The sequence below is a fragment of the Emydura macquarii genome, unplaced genomic scaffold (assembly GCF_026122565.2).
Source record: "Emydura macquarii macquarii isolate MOO-44397 ecotype Brisbane River unplaced genomic scaffold, CSIRO-AGI_Emac_v2 contig_2437, whole genome shotgun sequence".
NCBI classification, from domain to species: Eukaryota; Metazoa; Chordata; order Testudines; family Chelidae; genus Emydura; species Emydura macquarii.
In genome coordinates, this window is record NW_027132574.1 from 429444 (window position 1) to 451210 (window position 21767).

Sequence of the window (21767 nt, forward strand, 5' to 3'; positions counted from 1 at the left end):
TGGGCTTATTGAAAGGGGGGAAGCAACCTGGTGACAGATGATGTGGAAAAAGCTGAAGTACTCAGTGTTGTTTTTTTTTTCCACTGTCTTCACAGACAATGTCAGCTCCCAGACTACTGCACTGGGCATCAAAGAACGGGGAAAACATGAGCAGCCCTCAGTGGTGAAAGAACAGGATCAGGACAATTTAGAAAAGCTCAACATGCACAAGTCCATGGGGCTGGATGAATGCATCGGAGGGTTCTGAGGGAGTTGGCTGATGTGATTGCAAAGCCATTGGTCATTATCTTTGAAAATTCATGGCAATTGGGGGAAGTCCTGGACGATTGGAAAAAGGCAAATACAGTACCCATCTTCAAAAAAGGGAAAAAGAAGGATCCAGGGTGTTATTCTGGCTGGATTAGGGGGACCATTTATGATACTATTTAACATCAATATTTCAAAATTACAATAATTAATATGAGCTAGGCCATGTCAGATACTGTTAGAAAGGTTATAATTTGCTAAGTATCATGATATTGTTTATGTGCATGTCACATTTGAAAGTTATGGATATGTTTGATGTATCTGTATTTCAACTTGTGCTGTGTTTCTGGGACACCCCTGACAGGAGGTTGCAATACTAGCCTGCTTAATGGTCCATTAAAGAAACTCACAGGTACAATGGGTACAGGGGGAGAAGCAAGGGATACACCTAATGAGTCACCATGATTTACTCATGTAAACCTGGATTCCATCTTATTCCTGTAAATTTCCACAAGCAGCATGGCAGAGGCCAAGGGACATAAAAGGCAGCTACATCCCATCAATTTTGTCTTCAGTAAGCCTTTAGTCTTCACCTACCACTGGATCAAGTCATCTACAACTGAAGCTGTGAAACAAAGGGCTGAGACCCATCCAGGTACTGGATGTACACCAGAGGGACTATACAAGCCTGCAAACTCCACAATTCTACTGGAAACCTGATATATATGGACTTTCAAATCATTTGAAAGTATCTGATTGCGTTAATCATTTAACATTTCTCTTACAGTTTGTTTCTTTCCTTTTATAATAAACCTTTAGTTTTAGTTACTAAAGGATTGGCTGACAGTATGGTATTTGGGTAAGATCCAAACTTATATTGCTCTGGTACTGTGGCTGACCCTTTGGGGTCAGAAGAACCTTTTTGGTAAAAAAGCATAGAGTTTTAAATAACTTATCTCTTTACTGGACCTAGTGGCTGATTGGAAGCCAGAGACTGAAATGCAGTAAAGGGGGCTGTATACATTTTTTGTTTTAGCTTCTTGATAATCAGTGTGGGGAATCAGAAGCATTGTTTGTAGCTGGTTGGGAAGTCTGACTTCCGTGCTCAGAAAATCTGCTCTCCTTTTGCAACCTGCCCTGGCCTTGGTATTTTCAGGTGGTCAACCATCGGTATGGATGGGTAACACAGGGAACTACAGATCAGTCAGCCTCACCTCAGTCCCTGGAAAAATCATGGAGCTGATCCCTCAAGGAATCCATTTTGAGGCACTTGGAAAAGAGGAAGGTGATCAGGAACAGTCAGCATGGATTCACCAAGGGCAAGTCATGCCTGATCAACCTGATTGCCCTCTATGATGAGATGATTGGCGATGTAGGGAAAGCAGTGAATGTGAAATACCTTGACTTTAGCAAAGCTTTTGATGTGATCTCTCACAGAATACTTGCCAGCAAGTTAAAGAAGTATGGGTTGGATTAATGGACTATAAAATGGATAGAAAGCTGGCTAGATCAGGCTCATTGGGTTGCGATCAACAGCTCAATATCTAGATGGCAGAAGGTAATAAGTGGAGTGCCCCAGGGGTCAATGCTGGTCAACATCTTCATTAATGATCTGGAGGATGGAGTGGATTGCACCCTCAGCAAGCTCACATATGACACTAAGGGGTCAGTGGTAGATACACTGGAGGGTAGGGATAGGACACTAAGTGACCTAGACAAATTGGACGATTGAGCTAAAAGAAAGCTAATGAAGTTCAGCAAGGACAAGTGCAGAGTCCTGCACTTAGGACGGAAGAATCCTATGCACAGCTACAGACTGGGGACCGAATGGCTAGGCAGCAGTTCTGCAGAAAAGAACCCGGGGATTACAGAGGACAAGAAGTTGGATATGAGTGAACAGTGTGCCTTATTGCCAAGAAGGCTAATGGCATATTGGGCTGCATTAGTTAGAGCATTGCCAGCAGATCGAGGGAAGTGATTATTCCCTTCTATTTGGCATTGGTGAGGCCACATTTGGTGTACTGTGTCCAGTTTTGGGCCCCCCCTCCCGGAAGGATGTCAGCAAATTGGAAAGAGCCAGCAGAGGGCAACAAAAATTATTAGGATGCTGGAGCACATGACTTATGAGGAGAGGCTCATGGAACTAGGCTTGTTTAATCTGCAGAAGAAAAGAACAAGGGGGATTTCATAGCGGCCTTCAACTACTTGAAGGGGGCTTCCAGGGAGGATGGAGCTAGGCTGTTCTCAATGGTGGCAGATGACATAACAAGGAGCAGTGGTCTCAAGTTCCAGTGGAGAAGGTATAGGTTGGATATTAGGAAAAGCTTTTTCACTAGGAGGGTAGTGAAGCACTGGAATGGGTTATCTAGGGAGGTGGTGGAATCTCCATCCTAAGAGGTCTTTAAGGCCCAGCTTGATAAAGCCCTAGCTGGGATGATTTAGTTGGGGTTGGTTCTGCTTTGAGCTGGGGGTTGGACTAGATGAGCTCCTGAGGTCCCTTCCATCCCTAATATTCTTTAAATATATTGTGCAAGAAGGGTATATTAAAGAGGTGACCAAAATTACTGATCCCCCAAGTGCTCTCTCCTTGCTGGACAGAATCCTCTAGCCCCACCACCAGGCACAGGGCAGAAGATCCGAGTTCCCCACCTCCAGTGTAGTAGGTGGAGAATGCGGGGGGAAATAAGGGGCTCTGCGAGCTTCAGTTTAACGATAAAAGAGCCACACTTGGCTCTGAGCCACATTTTGGTCAACCCTGGTATATTAAATGGTTATGAATATATTTGATAACCTTGATGCAAATGCTTTAATAATAATAATGTCTTTATGGCTCACCTGCAAATTGATAATTTCAGGTTTATAACTTGAAAATAGGTGTTTTGTATAATGTTTGCCATTAAAAATAAAGTAATACCTAACTCATTCCATCTCAAATACCTCATCTCAAAGTGCTTCATAATGTTTAATATATTTATTCTCCCAACAACCCTGTGAGGTAGGGAAGTACCATTATTCCCATTTTACTGATGATGGATTGAGACACAGAGAGGCTAGGGGTTTTAGGTGACTTAGTCCCTTTGTTGGTCTGGCCCTAAGTGACTTGCCAAAAGTCATACTGGAAGTCTCTGGTGGAGAATGGAATTGAAACCAGGTCTCCAAAGTCATAGGCTACTGCCCTACCCACAGGACCAGCAGAATTTACACACAATTACCCCAGTGTGGAATGCTATATCACTATCATTTCCAACTTTATGTAACGAGAGATGTTGCCATATCTCAGATACCACTGTGTAGCAACCATAACTAATAGCGATAATTGAATATTTAGCATGGACTATAGTCAAAATAGTCCTGCAAATCCATGTACAGTACTTTTAAGTGATAGATGATTCAATATATATTTAAAAATTATTAATAGAGTTTAATGATTCTGACAAAGCCATTACAATACACTCATATTGCATTAGATTATGTTTGCTAATGTTGGATGAACAACTATTTGAAGAATTAGAGGTGCTACAACAAAAGTTGCAGAAGCTGGGCATTATCTGAATAAGGATAAAAAGGAAAGGAGAGAAATAAAAATGCTTTTGTGCACTGATAATAGTAGATCCACAGGGAAATAATAGAAATGTAGCATCGTACCACAAATCCAGGTTTGCAAAAACATGTGTAACCCAAGCTGGGCTCCTTCTGGACACAGATGCCATGTACACAGGGATTAGAGCTGCATTCATCAATATCCTTCTCGCAGTTCAAGCCTGCCCATCCTGTCAGGATAGAAAACAATGCTTACTAAAAAAACTACAACTGAACTTAGATCAGGCAACCACATAAAAGTAAACACAATTAGTCCTGGTATATATCTATGTATAGAGAGACATTTGAATATGTGAACTGACTACAGGAAGTTACTATGGGGAAAAAAGTGAAAAATATTTAATTAGCAACAGGAAATAAGATAAAAAATATCATGGCATACAGATCTCACTAATTCTGGTACTTTACTAAGCACTTAATACATTTAGGATGCTATAGAAATAAAAGATAATACTTACCCCTGCTGCCAGATGTCAGCAAGTGTGCAGCCAAGAGGAGAAGACCTGGCCACACCCCAGCTTCACTGAACATATGGATGGACATTAGCTAAACTTCCAGCTCAAGGGAAAGCTATGTCTATATTGTTGGTTGATCCCTGTGGCAGTTCAGGGGTCAGATACTGCCTGCAATCTCTTGCCCATAGCACACCTGTGCAGGAGCATCCAGAATCAGCCCTTACATTATTAAAATTGAAAGAATATGAAAAATGGTGTCCTCTTTTTCAATGTCTATTTCCTTTTTCACTTTTTATGCTCCCAAGAGAGAGCCAGGACTATGCCCCCCTCCCCATGAACAGAAGTGGTGACACTTGTTATTCACTGTTGTGAAAAGATCCTTGTGAGGAACCACCCATTACCAGAAGAGATCCTGAGGGACTCTCATGTGCATCAATTACTCATGATTGTTACAAATGCACATGCTCAGGCCATTTGCCTTCACATTGTCCACCCCAGGAGATGGGCCACTGACAGGGTAATGTTTTGCCCCAGGGCAAAGTCCCAAAGATGGATGGTCTCCTGAAACAAGGCCTGAAACCTGACCCCTACCTGTCTGTTTAGGGAGAAGACTGCTGCCTTATTGCCTGACATAACAGACTGTCTAGACATGAATGGCCAGAAAAAAGCCCCACATGGCCCTGTATATGGCCCTGAATCCTAGGACATAAGGCTCTTTTCATAACAGACCATGTGTCCTGAGCCATGAGATTGCCCATATGAGCCACTCATCCAAACATAGAGGCGTGTATGAGCATGGTTCTTGAGGATTAACTGGGTCTCTATGAAACCCCCTTGCAAATGTTGCCTGGAACCTTCCACCATCTAGCAATGGAGGACTGAGAGAGGTAGACGCACCAATGTCTAGGTGAGGTCTTCTTGGGGGTAGACCAAAGACAGCCATGTCTGAAGTCACTGGAAGTGGTGCCTCACATATGGTGTAATGAACATACAGTCTGCCATGAGACTCACCAGCTTGTGGCAGGATATTACTCACATCACGGGGTGGGCATGCAGGTGGGAGCACAGATTATGTATTCTGTGAAATCTTTCAAAATGGTAAGTAGGCAGTGGCTCTCCCTGTGTTGAGCATGGGTCCTGATGAACTCTATCTGCCACCCAAGTGTTCATGTGGATTTCTTCTCATTTACCAGCATGCTGAAATGTGTGAACAGCTGTAGAATGCACACAAGATTCTGACCAGACCTGAGATTCTAGTTTCCCTTGACTAGCCAGTCATCTAAGCACAGGAATACCTGGCTATTCATATTTCTTCAGTAGGCTTCCACAAGCATAAGGCATTTATCAACACCTAAGATTCTGTAGAGAATCCAAAGCACAAAACCCGGTATTGGTAGCAGCTGTTGTCCAGCAAACCTCAGGAAGTGCTTTCTGATGGAGTTTATAGCAATGTGAAAGTACATATCTTTGAAGTCGAGACAGCATACCAGCCTTTCTAGTCTAGGAAGGGGATGGACACAAGGGAGACCATCTTGAACATTAATTTCTTAATAAAGGTGTTCAAGCTTCTAATGTCTAATATTGGTTGAAGCCTCCCATTCTTCTTGGGAATGAGGAAGTACCTTGAATAGAAAGCTGTTCTGCTGTGCTAAGGACAAAACTCCTCTATTATGCCCAAAGCAAGGAGGAATGTACTTTTTTTTCAAAGCAGGCTCTTTTGGGAGGGATCTCTGAAGAAAGACAGGGAAGGAAGATGGTTGGGGGAAGGGAGAGGAATTGAATAGCATAGCCTCCCTGGACCACCTCCAAAACCCAGTGCTCTGAGGTAGTGCAGGATCAGATATGTAGGAAGTGAGACAGAGGGTTGCTGAAATGAAGGGAGGGCAAGGATCACAGAATGAGTGGTATGCCGTCCTCAGACACTGAGTAAAATCCACTGCCTGGTTAGTGCCAAATCAGAGTGGTGTTAATAAGAGGCAGATCCCCCCCAATGGACTTCTTGAGAGCCTCTGCCTGTGGCCAGGCTGCTCAGATGGTCTTTCCTGAAAGAACAGCTATTTCTGATAGGATTGGGATCTGAAGTGCCTTCTTCTGGAAGCTGGGGTAATGATCCTTAAGGATCTGGGGGTGGACCTAGAGTCTTGGAGAGATCTCATTGCCTTATTAGTCTTCTCATGACCTTCTGCCAGGATAATCTGGAGATCATCCCTGCAATCTTACTACAGCTTGTCAGTAAATGGTTGTAAAGCACCCCAGTTGACAGAGTCGTATTTTGCCAAGACTGCCTTCTACAGTGGTTTCCAACCTTTTTTCATTTGCAGACTCCTAAACATTTTCAAATGGAGGTGTGGACCCCTTTGGAAATCTTAGACATAGTCTGTGGACCCCCACTTTGAGGACTATAGGTTAAAAACCAGTGTTCTATGGTTTTTTGCAGACCTTTTAGACATAGTCTGTGTACCCCCCAGTGGTCCACGGACCACAGGTTGAAAACCACTGGCCTACTAGTTCGAGATTCTCATCTGGAGTCTTGAATTTGAGTGGGATTTTCTACTTCCCTTCCTTGTCCTTAGGGGTTGATTTCAGGTGCTCAGAGAACTTGTATAATGCTCTGGTCCACCCTTAATGTCAGACAGTCTGGTTGTCTTATGTGGCCTCAAAAGTTGGATCCAGGGAGGGAGATTTTCATTACTTCTCCTCTGAAGATTTGTGCTCCAATTCTGATTTGTCTCTCTGCTTCTCAAACAAGAAAGCTGTAGGCCTGAGTGACCCTTTCATGATTGAAGCGAGGACAGATTTTGACAACCTCCAGTCTCCCTAGGATCCAGGCACGTGAAACCCAGAGCCAGAGACCAGCCTCATCCTCTGATCCACAAAATATCTTTTCTACCTTGGTGAGGGGCATTTCTGGAGTTCTGTGAAATCTGTGGGTCCTTCTTAAATCGAATCATGCTTCACCCTGGAAAGCATGATTCGATTTAAGAAGGACCCACAGATTTCACAGAACTCCAGAAATGCCCCTCACCAAGGTAGAAAAGATATTTTATGTGTCCATTATTCAGAGACATAACTGCCTCACAAGATGGGCAGTCCCTAAAGCCTGGGGACTTGCATGGCCAGCACCCAGTACATCTGGCAACTACAAAAGTGCATGGAGAGCAGAAGGGGTCATATGCCACGCCAGCATATACTGCTGACTAGAAAGTTCTCCGACATCTGCACACTGCACATGCATTCACTAACTGTGGAATATATATGGACTAACACTGAAAGAGGAACCATACAATATTGGGGGAGAACTGCACAAACTGCTTGATGTCTGATGGATATTATTATTCCTTCTATTTTAATCCCTAACATTTTTTTTAAAATATTTTGATCAACTAATCTGACTTCCTTCCAAACACAGGCCATATAATTTCACCCAGTGATTCCTGCCCCAAGTCCATAACTTCTGTTTGAGCTATTATGTATCTGTTTAGCAAGAGATCCAGTCATGATTTAAAGACTTCAGGTGATGCACCACATCTCAAGGGAAGTTGTTTCAATAGCTAATTAATTCTTAGCCAGCAAGACATAGTAGAATGCATTATTTGTGGATGCTGCCATTTAAATAAGATGGTACATGGTACTTGTCATAGTCATTAACAGCATATCTGTAGTGAATTATCATTATCTAAAGATGCTATGCAAGGTCAAAACCAGGGGGATGGACTGTTGGATCTTTTACAAGACAGACATTGGCTATGTTTGAAGCTTGTTCTTGCCACCTAATATGCCACCTGGAGGTAACATCAAGGATCCTTAGGGGAATTGTCCAAATAGGGTGTCTTGAACTGAGATAGTGTCTCAGTAGATTAAACACATTCTTAAACAGGTGTAGATATGGCATGCTTTGGATCCTAAGGAGCAGATGCTGCAAGATGACTTGTTGCCTGATGTCAGAAGGGGTGATATTGGATGTGACCAGCAGTCAGATCCAGTTGGTTGTGTCATGTTATTATACATAAGCTTTCATTCAGAAGAGCATCTACTAGTCCTGTGTGAAATGTGCTCAGCCACAGTGGGGAGCAATACTCTTCTACACAATAGCACAAGGTAAGCCCAGAATTTCTTAGTGTCTGTACGTTAACTCCACAGGTAGAATCAGCTGATTCGCTGATCGGATTGCTTTTAGTCCTTATTTTCAATGAGGTCTTGGTAAGATATTCCTTGAAAGTCAAGGTACAGTCCAGTGTTACATCTAGATACACAGGCTTTGGGTCATGGTCCTGCCCGTGTCCATTCAGGAAGATGTTAAGATGTTTTTGGTCCTTTGTGTGCTATAGAAGAAAGCAACTGGTCCTATGTTTACATCTCCATCTTACAATATGCTGCAACCTCTTTCATGTGAGCATTCAGAACTTCTTCTAGGTGACTGAAATCCTCATCCTGTACTAACAGACGGATATCATCTGTGTAAATAAAATGCCTGACAGTGGTGTTTGGAAGGACATTTGTGAAGAAGTTGACAAGTGACAGTGCTAGAACTGAGCTCTAAGGCAGACCATTGTTCTGAGACCTCCAGGAGCTCTTTTTTTTCCCCTGAAGTAAAACTTGGAACTGGTGGCCTCTTGGCAACAATTTCACAGCCATCACAACTTGCTTTGGTAGCACCAATGACAGTTTATACATTAGGCCTATATTCCAGATTGTGTCTTATGTTCTAGGAATACTGTCCTTGTCTTCTGTCTTCTCTGGAAGCCATTTTAAGTGTAGATGGTGAGTGCTGGTACTTGATCATAGGTACTGTGGTTTGGTCTGAAACCTGCTTGATCTACATGCAGGATATCATCAGCAGTGGAGGCAATTCTTTGAAGGATAAGTCTTTCAAGTGATTTGTATATACAGCTTACCATAGAGGTGGGGGGTAACTTGTTGCATGTCAGTGGTGTCTCACAGGTTTTGGAAAGGAACTTTTGCTTTACACCAGAGTATGACAGATTTTAGGTATTTTATTCTCCTGGATGGCTTTAGATAGAAAGATGGCTAGCCATTGTCTGATGATTTTTTTTTCCAGGTTCTTCAGGAATTAGGGGGAGATGTTATCAAATCCACGGTTTTCAGTGTTTTGGTTGTCCTTTGTATTTCATCTGCAGTGAAAGACTAGAAGTCTTCTTCAGTTTCACAATTTCTTTTTCATCTCTCCTTCAAACTTTTTGTCCTTATTCACCTTTGCAACATTTATTAGATGTGCAGCTAAACTCTTTGGAGAAACTGGGTGATGGAGCTATACTGGAGAATCTGAACAACACCAAGTTTTCTAATTTAGTGCTCATGCTTTACAGCTGGATCTTGACATGTTTAGCTCTGTGACAGTTTATTCCTATCTTACTCTTATACTAGTGTTCCAGCTGTCTAAAATATGTGTGGCAATGTCTTGATAGTCACTTTCTTCATATTGCTTGACAACTTCTACACACTCCTCAGATGGGTAGGGAATGTAGATCTTATAACAATTTCTTGGAAGCTTTATGAATGGCTTTTATGAACTGCATTTAAGCTTCTTCAATAGAAACATTGTATGGGATACGAGAAATGTAGCAGTCAGTGAATTGTGTAAAGTTGAGCCAATTTGTTTTCTGATAGTTCCAGCAAGTGTTTTTACTGGTGCTCACAGTAAGTGTGGTTACTCCAACTTTGGTAAGAATTGGCTGATGTTGACTATGTGGGAAGTTTTTCAGTACAATTCTTATAGGTTGAAGTGGATGATTGCCTATACAAGTGGTCCAGGTGCAGTCAGGTGAGTCTTGCTTCCATATGGCAGAATGAAAACACCTCTGTTCTTTTGGTTCATGGATAAGGTGAAAGTCATATAGAGAGACAAATACCATTTGGATCTGACTCCATAACACCAGATGGTATGGTGGTTATTAAAATCTCCAACAGATATGGCAGGGTGTGGGAGCTCAGGAAGAATATTTGGGGTAGGCCAGGGTTGGTTAGGAGGCCCGTACACATTTGCCACTCCAAAATTATTTATTGTCACAATATCGCAGAGGTCTGAATTATGTGCAAGTGGTTCCATGTCAGCAAAATCTGCTTTTACAGAACTAGTACAGCCAAATTTACTATGCACACAGTAATTTACAAGGCCGTAACCTTCAATGGTAAAGTGGTTGGAAGAAAAGAAGTTGAAATGTGTCTCCTGAAAGCAATTACATCCATATTATGTTTGGAGGCTAGGGACTGAAGAATGGTTTTAGTATTTAAGAGACCTTCAAAGGATTTTTAGGGATGGGCCAATGTCCAAGGTTTCATGATCCTAGTTAAGATAGCTGAAATTTCTTGAAATCCATGCTGGCCAGGATCTGAAAGATTTGGCTGCTAACTGAAGCTTCAATTTCCCCTGCTGAAGCAGGGTATTTACTGGGTATATGAGGAGAACACAGTTGCATTATACCAGGCAATATAAAGAAATGAAGGAAGTTACTCAGTCTTCAAGCAATGGCCTGAAACTGAAGAAGAAAAGGTCTGAAAAATGATATTAGGAACACATTTTTATGTACAAGAGCAACTAAGGCTATGGCTACACTGATGGCTACACTGACAAAGTCGCCGCTGTCAGATCGATTTCTCTGGATCGATTGTATGGTCAGTGAAGACCGCTCAGTCGATCCAGAAATCAACTTACTAAGATCACTTTCACAAGTGGCGTCGCATGGTGTCGACGGGAACGTGGTTCCTGTCGGTGCAGTGCCGTGAAGATGGCGTGCAGAAGAGAAGCAGAGAAGTCGACAGGAGTTACCCAAGTTTTTTGCGTACCTTGCGTAACTCCCGTCGACTGCTGCTGAATCTCAGAGGTAAGTGTAGACAGGGTCTGAGTTGTGGGATAGGATACTAACTGAAGTGGCCAAGGCACTGCTGATATTAAATAATATATAAGTTATCAAAACAAATGACATACAGCAGTTAGTCCTGAAACATTCAGGCTCTACTAGATGACACAATGTAGGTGTTTTATGACCTCGCTTTATGTAGTTCTACAAAACTGATATTCCCTCACTAACTCATAAAGGCTAATTGTTAAACCCGATTCAGATGTACAACTGATAGTTTGAGAAATTTCTGTCTCACCTGTCAGCCCCATTTTATTGATAGTTTTCAGGAATATCTGACTACTTATTTATGACCACAAATACTTTTAGTCAAAAATGTGTTGAGCAATTTATCACAATTAACTCAATTTTTATCCAGTTAAAGTAACTTTTAAAAATGTGTCCTAACACAGTACTTAATCCATTGGTTTATTGTTTAATTACAGTAATCAAGATCATAGACTTAATCAGGGCCTCTAAGTACCTACACAGCACAGGGAACAAATATTTGATAATGGACTCTTAAATCTAGCAGATTAATAACAAGTTCAATGGTTGGAAATTGAAGATAGACAAATTAAGACTGGAAATAAGGTGTAATTTTTTTAAATTAGTGAGGGTAATTAACCACTGGAAAAAATTACCAAGGTTGTGGTGGATTCTCCATCACTGGCAATTTTTAAATCAAAATTGAATTTTTTTTAAAGATATGCTCTAGGTCAAACAGGGATTATTTCAGGGAAGTTCTATGACCCATGATATACAGGAGGTCAAACTAGGTGATCACAATGGTCCCATCTCACTTTGGAATCTATGAAAATCAGTAGATCTAGGTTTAACCAATGTTTCAACTGTCTTCATAAAAGAGAGAATTTTAATTCAAAGCCCTTTTAATATGTTAATTAGAGTAGTTCATTCTATCATTAGAATTAATTCAGTTTTTTCAAGTGCATCTGGCAATACATGGACTAACAAGAGGGGAAGTTTCTTATAATGATCTTGTCTTTACATACATCAGGTAAAAGGCATAGTTTAGCATTTGAACTGCACATTTTAAACCACATTACAAACAAAAAATGACCTTAATTAGCCAACTTCCTTATATAATAATAACTATGAATTTAAAATGTTGTGCTTGAAAATGATCTGTCAGTAATTACCATGTTGACATTTGCAAGTGTATCCATTGATATGATCTTCACAGGTTGAACCATGTAGACAAGGTGATGAACCACACTCATTAACTTCTATTTCACAAAACTGACCAGAAAACCCAGCGTGACACCTGAAACAAACAACATTCCATAGTCATATACTATGCATGTCCCATTATAGGTAATGTAGTCTTTGTTGCAATAATTCATATAATGTATTGACATTTACATTGGCAGGACACAATCACACACATGTAATTTTTCTTTTGACTAGTTTCTGTTGTATCTCCAGGTTTCACTATTAAATCCATAGTGATCTTCTTTATGATATCTCAGCCCCTCCTCAAATTGCTATCTAAACTCTAAAAGCTAGTTCAAAAGTAAACCTAATGGGCTCCTCTTACAATGTATTGGTTCTAAAAAGTTGGGTAAACAAATACTTGAAAAAATATCCTCTTCTTAATATGTTCTTGTGAAGTTATTCTTCTACTAAATTTTGGTTTATTTAGCCAAATAATTTCAGGCTAGGTGTAGAAAATTACCTATTGTGAAATCTAGCATCACTAGATATAACTAGAGTATAAAGACTAAGGACTAGTAATCATGATTTGACTATTGTTGCAAGGGATATCTAATAATAGTTCTGCCTCAAAAAAATTTCCAATACATTGCTGGATTTGACTTTTTTTTTTATTATAGACTCTACCTGTGTGATCATTTACAAATAGCAAAGAAGTTCCTAATAATTTCAACAACATCTTGCAATTCATGGATCCACGTTATTTGTCTGTGGTACACTGTACTCTACCAAAGACATATTCTAAACTAGCAAAAGCAGTCTTTTTAGAGGGTGTGAAAACTGCCTTTTTCAGTTTGCAAGGTTTCAGCAAACCCAAAGTAGTATATGCACCATGTTTAGATGTTCTTGGAATTAAAGTCAATATAAATCTGAAACCTAAAGCAAATATAAATCTAACCCAGGCAGATCTCCCATGAAACAGATAATTTTCACTGGTGAGATTGTCTATGGCTCTCTCATCCTTTGTGCATGCACACACACATGCACACACATGCACACGCATGCCTTCTGTAAGATAGGACTTGACATCTCTGTTTACTCACTCAGAGGACCTCACTTCTCTCAAAATGCCACTCCCATCAGTAGGCCCAAGACCGTTACTTATCACAGGTGATTCAGGTGTGGGTGATGACCTACAGCAACTTCTTTGCAGCCAACCTATTGGGCCATTCCCCAGGAAAGTGAGCATGTCCCTCCATCCCATCCAGGAAACATCTTCTAGGAACTGGGCAGCCTCTCCACCCCTGTCTGTTCGTCAGTCAAAAGCAGCAGTGTGGGAAACAAACTTTCTTGCTCTGGCTGCTGCCTATATTTTTTTTCTTACCATGTCTGATATGCCCAATCCAGTACCATTATTAAGTAGGTCCTTTCCGTAATCAGAGTAGGTAGAAGTGGAGGCAGCAGCTTTCCTTCCCAGCTCTCCCAAAGACACAAGATAGAAACACAGAGCATAAGAATCACCATCCCAGATCAGAACGGAAGTCCATCTAGCCTGGTATTCTTTCCATTAAAGTGGCTAGTGCCAGTTGTCTCACAAGAATGTGAAAGAAAACCGAAAATAGGCATATCTAAAATAAAATGACAAGAGGAATTTCTTTGTCATTTAAGATCTCACTAACCATCTCTGATCAATGGTTGGCTTATTCCCTGAAGTATGAGAATATATACCTCTTCTAAATTATGTCATCCTATCTAAAAATAACTCAGGATTTTCTAAGCACCCACATAAAGATAAATGGAAGAAGCAAGCCACTAGACCACTCTTAAATAGTTGTAAGAGGAGGTTATAAGCCACCAACCTGATGCTCCCCTTTAGAACTGAAGGTTATGTCAACACTTGCAGCTGTACAAGGTTACATGTGCATTGTTGTGCCATGAGCCCAGACTGTCCGCATCTGAAGCCCTGAACCATGTTCCTCTGGGAAAGCACACACAAAGCAATATAGTTTGCATGAACAGTGTGGGTATATACAGACGTCTAGTTTGGCATGGCCCTGTTCTCCTTCTGCAATGCAGTGTGAACTGGGGCAAGGTCATGAGTATCAATAGTCCTCCAGTGTCATTCCCATAACACACTGAACACTTTGCTGCCTAACCCTTACCTAAATGTATAAAGGTCCCTGACCCCCCATTGCCAGGGGACATGTGCTAAGCACTTCTGAACAGTTCATTGGGGGAACCCTATCGATCATAGATCATATTCTAAGAGCTGCCATCTCGTTTCTGGAGAACATGCAGGTGCTCATCAACGTATGATCAGGGTTCACCATCCTTCATGACTTATCCCTGTGTGGCAGGAACATATATCTCTACTGGGAGATTTCACAAAGGCCGAAGGAGGCTGATATTTACCAGACTCTGTCCTAGTGCCAAGCGTGCATGAAACTCCATGAAACTGAGGCTCCATACCAGAGGGTGACAGACTCAAAACAGTCTCTCTGGGAGGGAACCTCACACATGGTCATGCTACAATGATCTGGACTGGATGCTCTCCTGGGCTGTGAGTACAGAGCCTGAAGTGACTCATGAGCCACACTGGCCTTATCAAATGATGGGATGCTGATGAGGGGCAGGGCACCAAGAAAACCCTGGGCAATCAACAGGAAGAGGAGCATGTGATTCTTCACCTCTACCTAGCAGACCTAGTTGAGGAAGCCACCCCTGATTATCCGAGGAGGACCCAGAATCACTGCAGGAACCAGAACATAATGATTATATGTTTTACACTGGACACCTCCCTTCCTTTCACACGCCCTGGAAATATCCTTTCTTGCTCTGGTGATACTTACCTGAAGCTAGCCCCCAACTCACCCTCCACCCTCACATGGTCCCTGGGCAACACATGGCTATAAATCAGTGATTTATTGAAATCCTATAAACCACAGTAGTGAATGTAGCAGAAGCTATAGCAAAGATTATTAAGGAGTAGTCACTGTCCCCGTGTCTGGGCATTTCTTGGCTAGCACTTTGGCAATGATAGTCCCTGGGCCCCATGGACTGGGGAGAAAGGGAGGGAAGAGGTTTGCAAAAGGCACGATTGGAGAAAGAACAGTTTTATGCCATTTATGGTTGTTAAAAGACACCAAAACCTCTCCCCCTTCTTTGCTTTCCCTTAGGACAGTGTTTCTTAACCTGGGGTTTTAGAGGGGTCGCAAGTGCAGAGCTGGTATTGGGGGTGGCAAGAAAGGCAAGTGCCTGGAGCCACAGGGGCACCATGAAACTAAGTTACATGCCTCAGCCCCGTGGGGGTGGGACTCAGGCTTCAGGGGTACAGTAGTTTGGAAAGGTTAAGAACCACTGCCTTAGGAACAGGAGCTGTGTGGAAGGGCATAGGGTGGGAGGGCAGTTGCTGTCTTGGGCACAGGCCTGCCTAGGTCCCAGAGGGGAAAAGGAACAGTTAAGTTGTCCAAGGAACCTCAGAGTGGCCTATTCTCCCTGTGACCATTTCAAATGTTTACTATGGTTCCCAATTCCTGATGTCTCCCCACACGGAGGCACTCTGTAGAAGCCAGGGTAAGCAGAGGTGGGTGACAGATGCACTGTGGTGGTTGCACAAATACAATTCCATGTCCATTATCCGTGGTGAGGTGACAGCCCTGAACTGTTAATCTGAAAGTTCAAGGAAGCAAATATACTTGCAGTGTGCAGATTGGGTTGGAACCAGAGACCTATATAGGGTTTGCAAATCAGATCTGTCCTATGTCTACTTGCACCTGAAAGATTCCTCATTAGCCTCATATACATAGTTCAAGTCACAGCATGCCACAATTATGCAAATCATGTTGGCCACATTGGCATTGAGAGATCTGCAGTCTTTCCAGTGAGCTTCCAGCCACCCAAAGGTGCACTCCACCCCCATTCTGCAGCTACTCAATCTGTAGTTGAATTCCCTTTTTCTTGGGTCAGCAATGTAGGGGCTATATATATATATTATATTACCACTATCAAAACACAACAGCAAAATAACTGTCAGCACAGAAAAACTGTACAGAAGCACATTATTTCGGGGGAGAAATCCCTTCTTCCTCCTCAAGTACAATCTCAGTCTCCTGAGCATTCTGGCATCATGAATGTTTCCTTTGTGTCCAACACTGGTGTTCATGAACTGACCCCTGTAGTCCTGTAAGTCTCAGAGAATGAGTGAATAGTTACCTTTTTTGGTTCACATATTCACTGGCCCCTTTCAGTGGGCAAAATATTGGGAAATGTGTCCATTGATGGCCCCTGCATGGTTTGGAAACCCACACTCTAAAATCCAGCTCTAATTTCAGGGACTTGGGTCATGACAACTACCTGTGGATAGATGGAATGGTTTATAATGCGGCAAACCTGTACAACCACACTCCAATAGTTGACTTCCCAACCCTGACATGGTTAGCAACTAACAGTAGCTGTCAGATGTTGCCAGGTTCCAAAGGGCAATAGACATCCACTTCTGTACAGATATGGGTTTCTGAAAAAAGTGGTCTGATGCAGAATGGTTGGTGCAAGCTCCTCACACAACACCATGAAGGTCTGCTTCCTCATTCAGAAGTTCTGCAGATGCTGGTAGTGATCCAGGTTTCCAAGATGATATGGACCCACCACACTGAGCTGGTTGTCCAGGACCAGAAGCAACGGTCCACTCATGAGCACACTGTTGCAATCCCAGAATTACACACATATGTTCCATAGGACCCCAGTACATTTTCATTCACTCAGTAAGCTGTCTTCAAATATTTCTTAATCAATTCCATTCAATATCCAGTTCTACACCTCATGAATATCTGTCCCAGGAGCAGGAGCAGAACCACAACCACATCATCATGGACTTGCTCCATATCTTCCATGAAGTTTGGCAGAAGAGAGAGATGAGTGGGAGCTGCCATCACTGAACGTGTGAAGGTGGTGTACAGTATCAGGAACACGCAGCAAGACATTTCCTAGAGTGTCTCCAGTGATGCACAGATCTCTGGGATACCATCCCTGAAATGGTTGTGCTAACTGAAAAGGGGTAGTGTGGATGCAGATATAGGTGTATACACAGCATGTACCCATACCCAGCATGGCCTATGTGAACATGCTGTGCAGGCCATGGAGTATATGTGCCAGCAGTACATGAACAAGAACATGGCGATGCACATAAGTGTAGACATAGCGTGAAAGTGGAGGTGAAGGAACTGAAATCTGTATCTGGGATGGTGACTTTGTGAGTGAGTGGTGGACAGTACATATGGGAATAGGTGATTACTAGGTTTTGCTAGGGCAACTTCATACCATCTCACCTTGTTCACACCTTAGAGAGACAAGGCGAGTGAGGTAATATCTTTTACTGGACCATCTTCTGTCTCTTTGATTTCCTGGGACTGACATGGCTACAACAACACTGCTTACAACAACGTGTGAACTTTGATAAGTTTCAGGTGCACATAAAGACCTTCTGCTTCTGCAAAGCCCTACTGTCTAAGCCATTATTGATTGGGAAGTTCTGATATTTTGATTTACCAGTTTTTGGATTAATACTCTGCAAAATGAATGAAAGAACACAAATGCTTAACAATAAATGAATTTTTGGTCTCTTAGAACTAGCAAAATCTGCTACACTGTTCTCATTAAAATTAATGGTACTCAGCATCTCTGAAAATCAAGCCACTTATTTGGGTGCCTAAATATGGATCTAGAGACATAATTTTACAGCTATCATTTTTATACCGTCTTGAATGTCTAATGTTTGGGGATGGAGGGAAAGAATCTTTGGTAGACCTGTACATTTTACACTTTTAAAAGCACTTAAGACACATTATGATGTGGAATAAAAGTAGAAAAGATATAATAAACAAATACAATTGGGCTTAATTCACTCAACTCAGATGGAAAAAAAATAAACCCATGAAAGCACTCAGATGTCCTGAAAATCAAATCCCACACACATCAGTTTGCACAGAAAACCATTTATCTTTCTTTTGTTGTTAAATTAGACAATCATTTCATTTAAAGACTACTTAACAATGCCACAACAAAAGTCTTGTTAGACATTTTATTGTAAATGTTATACTACATGGTGTTCAATTTACTTGTGATTAGATAGCATAATTGCATATGAATGCTGTCCAATAACCACAGAGGTGGGAACTGCATTACAAAATGACTCTGGTCAGTTGCAAAACAGCTAGCATTAAATACATCAGCTCTGACTGTTTGCAAATCACAAGACAAAGTGCACCTTTTTTATTAAGAGCCTTTCTGAAATCAATCTTCTTGCAAGTTGGAATAAAGTGCACATTACACTGAGAGCTCTAAGTTACTGTAATTATTGGGGCTATTTTATACCCCAACCTCCTAGGGAGCCAGTAGCATGCCCGGTCTACTGCATGGCAGAGGCGAGCACCATAGGTGCTTTAACAGCTAGGCCTTGTACACATTAGTCCTGATTGGTCCAAATAACCACTCCGACACGTGGCTAAGGGAAATTTTTTTTACTAGGGCTAGCATGGAAGGGGAAAGATTGTAAAAACTGTAGGACTGGTACAGAGACTTAAGCAGTTACAGTTCCAAATCAGCAACAGCAGTTCTTGTTTGTGTCCCTGAGACAGTCCAATTGCGAGTCAGGCCTAATGCCTGAGGTGTCCTCTCTAGTCCAGTCTCTGTTCAAACAGAAAAGCATTTGTGGGTATTCAAGGCAGACTCAGTCTCTCTCTCTCATTCGGCCCCTTTTCACTGATTTCCTGTCCAGGCATTGCTCCTACCCCATAAGTCCCACCCAGACTTGCACCCAGCTGTCATGTCTGGCACTCACAGCCCTGTTCCACATGAGGCTCTGTCCATGGTTCCTGGGGTTTGTCTGCAGCTTCCTACTGTCATGTTGTTTCCACTCCCAAACAGAGCCTAGACACTTTCTGGTTCAGAACCTTTCCCCTTACCTGATCAGGGGAAGTGGAAATGCAGTGGGGAGGGGGCTGATAGGAAACACAGTCCCTTGTTTATATGGAAAAAGGGAATGTACAGTGGGGAGGAGTAAACTGGAGCTGTAGTCTTCTGCTTTGAAGATCCATCACATTACTATTACCAAGCTGACTCCAATAAGAGAGAACTTTAGGGAAGATATTACAAAAATTTCAGGCATTTCATAATCCATACAAGGAACTTTGTGGTAAATGAAGCAAATTCTCTACGCTGGCCGACTGTTATCTTAACTATGACAAGTGGATGTAAAACACTCAGCCAAACAAAACACCCTATGAAGCAACGAACCAAACAAAACATCCTATGATTGCTAGCTTCAGTATGATTTCTAGTGGACAGGTATTGTCACAAAAATCTTCATCTCAATTGTCAGACCCATTGTCAATGTCCAGGTGACCAAGGATTGGAATGAGCATGAACATCTCAGATTCTACAGTGCATATAAATGAAGGTACTCCCTGCCTAGAAGAATTTCTTCAGATATTTAGCCATATTAGCATGCACAGTGATGTAACCAAGACATTTTTTTAAAAAGTCTGGTACAATATATTTGGTATCATGCTTTTATATTAAACCTAAACTGTGTGCTAAATTTTCAAACCTTATGTACAAAGTTTCACTGATAATATAAATTTGTATTATGCCGTGGTCAGACGCATAAATGGGGCAATTGCTTAAGATAAACAGATACATTTACCTCAGTATTTGCAGTATTCTCCATAAGTATTATAGAGTATACAGCAAATACTGATGCAACTTCCTTATCTAAAGCAAAATTGGCCCATGTTTAAAGTTGCACAAATCCAATTTCAAAACTGATTTACTGTGATTGCCTTTAAAAAGCCAGCATTTGCCAATAGTTTCTATACTGTAGTATGTGATATTGCACCATTTTCTAATATAGGTAGAACAGAAAATAACTGTCTTAACTATGTGGCACTTGTTGGCAAATGTTGGCTTTTTTCATAGTGATTACTTTAAATTATGCTATAGAGTAATAGCCCCAAAACAGCAAATATTAAAATTGTGACATTTGAGTAACAGAATATAGAGATGGGGAAAAAAAGACTGTCAAATTAGCAAATTCATTCCCTTGTAAATGTGGGATATATTTATGGTATAGGTCATGTATCCAATATTAAAACAAGATTGCATTTATTCTTGGCCAAAATGCCAAAAAGAGAATTAGACCGAGAGCCTTCATATTGCCCAAAATCAGAAGAGTGATTTTCTCTGTAATTCTCTAGAAAAGAAAAACTAATAACTAATCCTTTAGAATACATATTTGAATCTAAGAATGCCTTTGGTATTGTTTACATTCTGATAATTTATTTCTGTCTGGATTTTCAATGTCTTCAATGGGGCTTATAAAAATGCTGATTAACTGTTCTTACTTCAACACACTTTAGCAAACTATACATTACTATGTGATCATTCTTTCTTATTTGAAATTTTATAATTTGCAAATGCAAGCAGAAATAAAAAATATCAGCTCTCTCTACAAACTAATTTTAACGTGACTTGAACAGTTAGCTCAAATCCTTTTTGAAAATATTTTTATGAGTAACTCAGGTCATAAGCATACTGTAATTCATAAAGGAAATACTGTTCTTTCAGTGGGTCTGCACAGGCACTGGGATAATGTTTATGTGGGGAGAGTCTAATGAAAGAGTCAACTATAGGGGAAGAATTTATTCATGCCAGGACTGATAGAAATACTGTATACTGATTAATATTTAATAAAAGAATAATGATTTTAGAAATAAATATGCACACCTGGTTTTAGCACAAATAGCTGCTATATCTTATTTAATGAAAAAAGTTAATTCAAGTTTGAGATTATTAACTCACAAAAGCTGCCAACACAAAATTCAATATTTCAGTACAGACATAAAGCAAAAGATCATTGTTCATTTCTTGTTCAAAATGTGTTTACAATCTAATCTAGTGTTCACAATAATGACTATAAAACTATTTTCTTTCTTCCGGTTCTTTCTGATTTGTCTGCTCCCTTCCATCCTCCAACAAATGCTGAACTGATACAGTGCACTACCTCATGTCAGTCATTAACAGGAACTGTTACCTTAATTTGTTGAAGGCACTGACAATATCAGGACAGAATATTCCACTGATGAGGACTGGCAGTAGAATGAAGTACACAACCACGGAGTCGTTTCAAAGTGGAACTCTGCAGCTTTATTAATTTTTAACTGTAATGGGGTAAGGTGTAAAGGAAGCAAACCTCTCCCCCAAAATACCATATACTTAATTGGGTCTAGTGTGGTGTTTGATGGTCTCATGACAAATTACCAATATTCAGGGCTGGCCCTCTTCAGCCTAATCCCTAGGATTCAGATCACCTCCAGAATTTCTCTCCCTCCCCTCACAAAGGGGTAATAGGATATATATAAAGGTTACATCAGTCTGCAAAGAT

The 21767-nt window shown here is 41.1% G+C and overlaps 1 protein-coding gene across 3 annotated transcripts in view; it reads right to left on the bottom strand.

The window, feature by feature from the left end:
• The window catches only part of LOC137162622 (protein eyes shut homolog), a 329901-nt gene that overhangs the window by 198616 nt on the left and 109518 nt on the right, over positions 1 to 21767 (bottom strand). For all 3 annotated transcript variants that reach the window (XM_067562526.1, XM_067562527.1, XM_067562528.1), the window contains exons 2-3: positions 12319 to 12443; positions 3892 to 4016 (exon numbers count right to left, since the gene is read on the bottom strand). In XM_067562526.1, the coding sequence (XP_067418627.1) occupies positions 3892 to 4016; positions 12319 to 12443 (250 nt within the window). The remainder of the gene's footprint in view (positions 1 to 3891; positions 4017 to 12318; positions 12444 to 21767) is intronic.